Source organism: Pseudoliparis swirei, chromosome 12, assembly GCF_029220125.1.
Source record: "Pseudoliparis swirei isolate HS2019 ecotype Mariana Trench chromosome 12, NWPU_hadal_v1, whole genome shotgun sequence".
Lineage (NCBI taxonomy): Eukaryota > Metazoa > Chordata > Actinopteri > Perciformes > Liparidae > Pseudoliparis > Pseudoliparis swirei.
Window position 1 is genome coordinate 8,230,981 of NC_079399.1, and position 5,036 is coordinate 8,236,016.

Below are 5,036 nucleotides of genomic sequence, written 5' to 3' on the forward strand. Positions count from 1 at the left end.
AAGATGACCGTATGTGCTTTAACTTTCCATCAGACATGTGACTTCCAGTCTAATGCAACTCACCCAGATTCTTACCAGAAGCCACATCAAATACAGCTAATTAGGCAGGCAGCGAGTCTCACAGTGTGTGTGTGTGTGTGTGTCAGAGAACGAGAGAGAGAGAGAGCGAGAGGGGGGTGACAGAGATAAAGCGAGAGAGCGCGAGAGTGAAAGAGAAGGAGGAGTGACAGAAAGGGAAAGAAAAGAGGGAAGAAAGAGACTCATTAAGCCAAGTTCTTCTTAGCACTCGTTCTGCTACACAGAGTCTCTCTCTCTCTCTCTTTCTCTCTCTCACACACACACACACACACTAAAGAACACAAAGCAGAAGTGGACAAAGACACACGGTTTCCGTCGCCGCGGTTGGCTATGGCTCAGGGCTCTGACAGCAATGACACAAGTTACAAGTCCCCATCACCTGGAAGCAGGCCGGTAAGTGTGCTCCTCCTCGTATATTCTATCTCAGCAATCTACGACCGTTAACTTGTTTACATCCCACTTTACACTTAGATCTATACATTAAATACAAATCCTGTGACTGAAACGCCGCACGTACGTCCCCTGACGGTGTGATGGGAGTGTATGATGCATATTTAGTGGGCAGCCACACACAGCCTGTCACCGAGAGCACGAAGTTCTTCTGCCTCACAGCTTCTCAGAAGTGTTTCACACGCAGCCGTGACTCGCCTCCGGTGTCGGCTTTTTTCCTGAACTGCAAAATGTATCACTGGTCCAAGTTGTGCGACTCCTTTTGTTTCAGCAAGTTACTCAAACTGTGAATGATGAGAGAGCTGTCAGGAACAGCCAGCGTGTGACGGGCTGTATTATTATTGTTATTACTCATGTACGTGGGACTTGCTGCACATCGCCGCTCCTTCTCTCTGCTCTAGCATTATGGAAATCAAATGTTTGAAACAATAACATGCTGGGAGCCTCACTCATACGTGGATGGAGGAATCTCCAGCTGCACCCGTTGTTGTTGGGGCTTTAACGGACAATTCAGAAGACGTTGAGAGAGTGAATTTTGTCATTTCTTTGATGTACAACTGACTCTGCATTTTGAAGTGGATTAGTTATTACGATACCAAGAAAACCGTGTGTTCAAGACACGAAACAGGGTGTGCCTTATACTTGAGCCCATGACTCAGCCTCTCCCCCGACCCTGCCCTTCAGATTCAGCGTCAAGTTGAGCGACCTTCTGTCCAACTGTCATTGAACCAGACGACGCCTCCATTTCACACATGAACCTCACCGGCGGCAGCCAGTGACTCGCTCGGTCTGCTCTTCGCTTTCTCAGGTCCAGGAACATCTCCCTCAGTTTGCCACTTGATGTTTGTGTCACCGTACACACACACACACACACACACGCACGCACGAGTTAACTGTCGACCTTTGTGCGTTATCAGTGCTCCTCGGACGATGCGAAGAAGGTGATGCGGAGAGAGAAGAACCGGATCGCGGCTCAGAAGAGCAGGATGAGGCAAACTCAGAAAGCTGACAACCTGCACTTGGTGAGGAGGCTTCTCTTGGCGACGTACACCTCGCTCTTACACTGCATCTCACTCCAAAGCGATGCATTGTGAAACGACTGCTCCTTGATGAAGTACTGCACATAAACTGGAGGAGTACTCTGGATACACGAGCCTCATTTCGAGCCCCAAAAGCCATGATTTTGTCGTGTCTTTACAAATCAGACTATACGGGTGCATACTGAGGGATGAGCCATAGGCGAGGCTTTTAGGAACAGCCTCTGGGAACAAGCCTTGCACTATATTTATGAAAACGCTTCTACCTGACCATGTGGCGATGTGTCACGGCTCCTGTCGGGCTGCCCACTTGGACCGCCGCTCTCTCTGTGTGTGTTTGCAGAAGCTTACGGAATAAATTAGCACGTGTGGGCAATCACTCCCTTCAGCAGCAGAATCCAGCACCAGAGATTGCAGCAGCGAATATGATGACAGAAGGGCGTTCGGGCCGGCCACTTCTGTCCGATGCCCTCCATTATTCTTCTCATGCTGCTAATTCTGCGTGGTAGTCGGTGTTTACTTGTTTGCGTGGACACACGAGGAGTCTTTTAGTGAACTCAAACATCCCCAAAAAAAGAGCGCAGGCCTTTCTCAGAACTTCTTTTCGCTTAGAACAGGCCCACGAACACGATGACCTCTCAGCCGACGACGCAATCATTATCTCACGGAGCCGTGTCGACCTCCAGTAACTCTCCATGCGGTCACATCGGCACACATCTCAACACGCTGAGGACTTTCTCACATATCAGTGGGACTTCCTCGTTCGAGTTCAAGCCGATTTGATTAGCGTTGCATTGTTCTCGCGTCGCCGTGGTGTTTTCAGAGCAGCTGTTTCTGTGAACTTCATCCGATAAACTCGAGAGAGTTTGACCTTCAGGAAACCCACGCTGGCAGATAAGGAGTTTTGAACACATGAGAAACTTCCCATCAAGTGTAAAACATCAATGTCTCTGAAGTGTGTCACTCACACACAGAGCACCAGGGGACCACAGAACACACTCTGTGGTTTCTCTGTCATCGCCTCGGTAGATAAACAGGAAGGTGACTTTTCCCTCTCTGTGACACCGTGGCTTATTTCCTGTTTCTTCAGTCGTATTTTGTGTGTGTCTTCTTCTGTGTAAATTGTATACCGTGGGCAGAAGTGGAGGAAAAACGCTGTCACTTCTTGTAAAGCGCTGATAGCAGTGGGCTGTATTTAACGAAGTGACGCATGTACATGGGGTTTGCCCAAAGGTTCTGTGACAGTATACCCACAGCTCGGCGTTATAATCTTTCGGCCATGGTGTGATGACCTTTTTAATTCACCAAGTGGAAGGTTCCCCCCGCCCCCTCCGTGCTATTCCCACACCGAAGAAGTGTTTTTCTTGCACACACAGTTTGCTCTACTTTTATCTTCACAAGAGCTTGCTTTGCAAAAATGTGCTCTCATCATCTAATTTTTAATTTGTGGTTCTTTTGGAATCAGCATTCACAGGTTTGACGTTGAAGGACGCTGCGACTTTAAAAAAGGATCAAATGTAATAAAGTAGCTTAGGAAACGTTAGGCTTGCTGTAGATTTTTAATGTGTGTTTTTATTAACTCGCAATAAATGTTTGGTCTTCATTCATTTCAGTATCGAAAGGAAAATAATTTGAATATAAAGTTACACGTTCCTTTACGACCGTGGAAATGCTTTTATTACTTACATTCTGGTGGGTTTTTTCAGCTAATGCAAAACAACAATCTATAGTGGGCCACCGTGTCGATTAGTTGCACAGTCACAGGTGTAATTAATAACATGAATTATGGTCCATTAAGGTGGGCAGGGTCCTGGGAGTGTAACAAGTTAGGCTTGCTGACAATAATGAATTAATTTCATCAGTTTCTGTGTTTACAGTGCTATGTAAAAGTGTAAAAAGCCTATTTCAACTGTGTTACCTGCTGGTTGTAAGATAACTGTCACAAATACAATGTGGTAGCCTTTTAACCAATTTAAAAGTACATTTTCACCTAATAATTTCCAAAGACTACAAAACTTGTATTTACTCTCCAAGAAGCGTGCTTGCAAAATATTGAAATGTACTTGCAGAATGTGCACGTGATAGACTCATATTGAGCATCACGTCCACAGTACGGTGGCGCTTTGAGTCAAGGCCTGAAGCCAGCACGCTAACATGCTTATTAAAATGGCAATGCCGGCTAAGATGCTAAAGCTCATCGTTCATAAAGTTCACAGGCGGAAAATATATTGCAATGTATCTGATGATAAACCAACGTGTGGCACAGATTCAGACTGTGGCCAGAAGATGGAAACCGGACGAAAAGTCCGAGGAGCTCCAAAGTGACGACATGTGATGCTAAAGGGGCCACGAGTGGGCCGATGTGCTGGCGCGCCATCCAGAAGTTACTGCGGAGAAATTGAACTCAAAACCACAAATGTCAGCCTCATTATGGTGTAGCTGTGAACCGACAGACAGGAAATACATGTTAATAGATTAATGTTCAGGAGTTAAATCGAATTAAATGTGTTGTTAAAGCATAATAAAGAGTACCGGATATAATACTGCTGTCATTTGAGCATTAACCTCACAGTAAAACCCCCCTTCTGCATCACTAATAAACAAACATGGTGTCCCTGTGCATTGGCAGGAGAGTGAGAACCTGGAGAAGGAGAACGCCGCCCTGAGGAAGGAGGTGAAGCAGCTGACGGAGGAGGCCAAGTATCTGTCCTCCGTGCTGAGCAGCCACGAGCCTCAGTGCACCGGCCTGCAGGCTCCTCCGACCCCCGACCTCCTCCTCCACCCTCCCCACCACAGCAGCTACCACCACCACCAGCACATCACCGTGCCACACTACCAGCACTGACCCCGCCGACCACCGAGGGCGCGCTGCGAACCGACGACTGACCTCAGTGGAGAGAAAGACGGACTGTGAATGTGTCTGTGTGCGTTGATCATTGTTCTAAAACATGAACATTACATAAGCAGCCAGCACGTCTGGAACTCAATGACAGCACCGAGCCCATGCTGTCGCAAGCTGTGTTCAAAACTATTTATTGTTGTGTTCATCTCTTTGCTTTCACCTGATTAATATCAGGGATCTGTGTGTGAACTTAAAATGGCTCAACGAGTTATGAACCAGTCCATGTTTACATTGGGAGAAACAGAACAACCTACGGTGTGTTCAGGGGACTCAGGCGGTACAGTTTAAAAAAAAAATGTTTAGTGTCATCTCGTCATGTTCCTACTTTCTCGTGTTTTATGAATGCGTTTCAATGTGTAAGTGTAGATCGATAATGCTCAGGAGATTTTTTTTGACAGATTTGATTGTGGACAAAGAGAATGTAAAGTCGAGATCCTAAAGAAATCCTTAAAAGATCCACGTGTGTCCAGTGAGGAACGGGCATTCAACGGGGTCTCCACTTGTGTACTGGTGACAACGCTGATGTGGGACGACATATATTTATTAAATGTGAAGCCTTTTTGGTGATA

The 5,036-nt window shown here is 46.5% G+C and overlaps 1 protein-coding gene across 1 annotated transcript; it reads left to right on the plus strand.

Annotated features, from left to right (window-relative positions):
• The first annotated feature begins 389 nt into the window (after positions 1-389).
• batf (basic leucine zipper transcription factor, ATF-like) lies at positions 390-5,036 on the plus strand. Its single transcript, XM_056427449.1, has 3 exons — positions 390-471; positions 1,446-1,550; positions 4,195-5,036. Exons 1-3 carry the CDS (start codon positions 409-411, stop codon positions 4,408-4,410), a joined length of 384 nt encoding a protein of 127 aa, XP_056283424.1. The 5' UTR covers positions 390-408; the 3' UTR covers positions 4,411-5,036.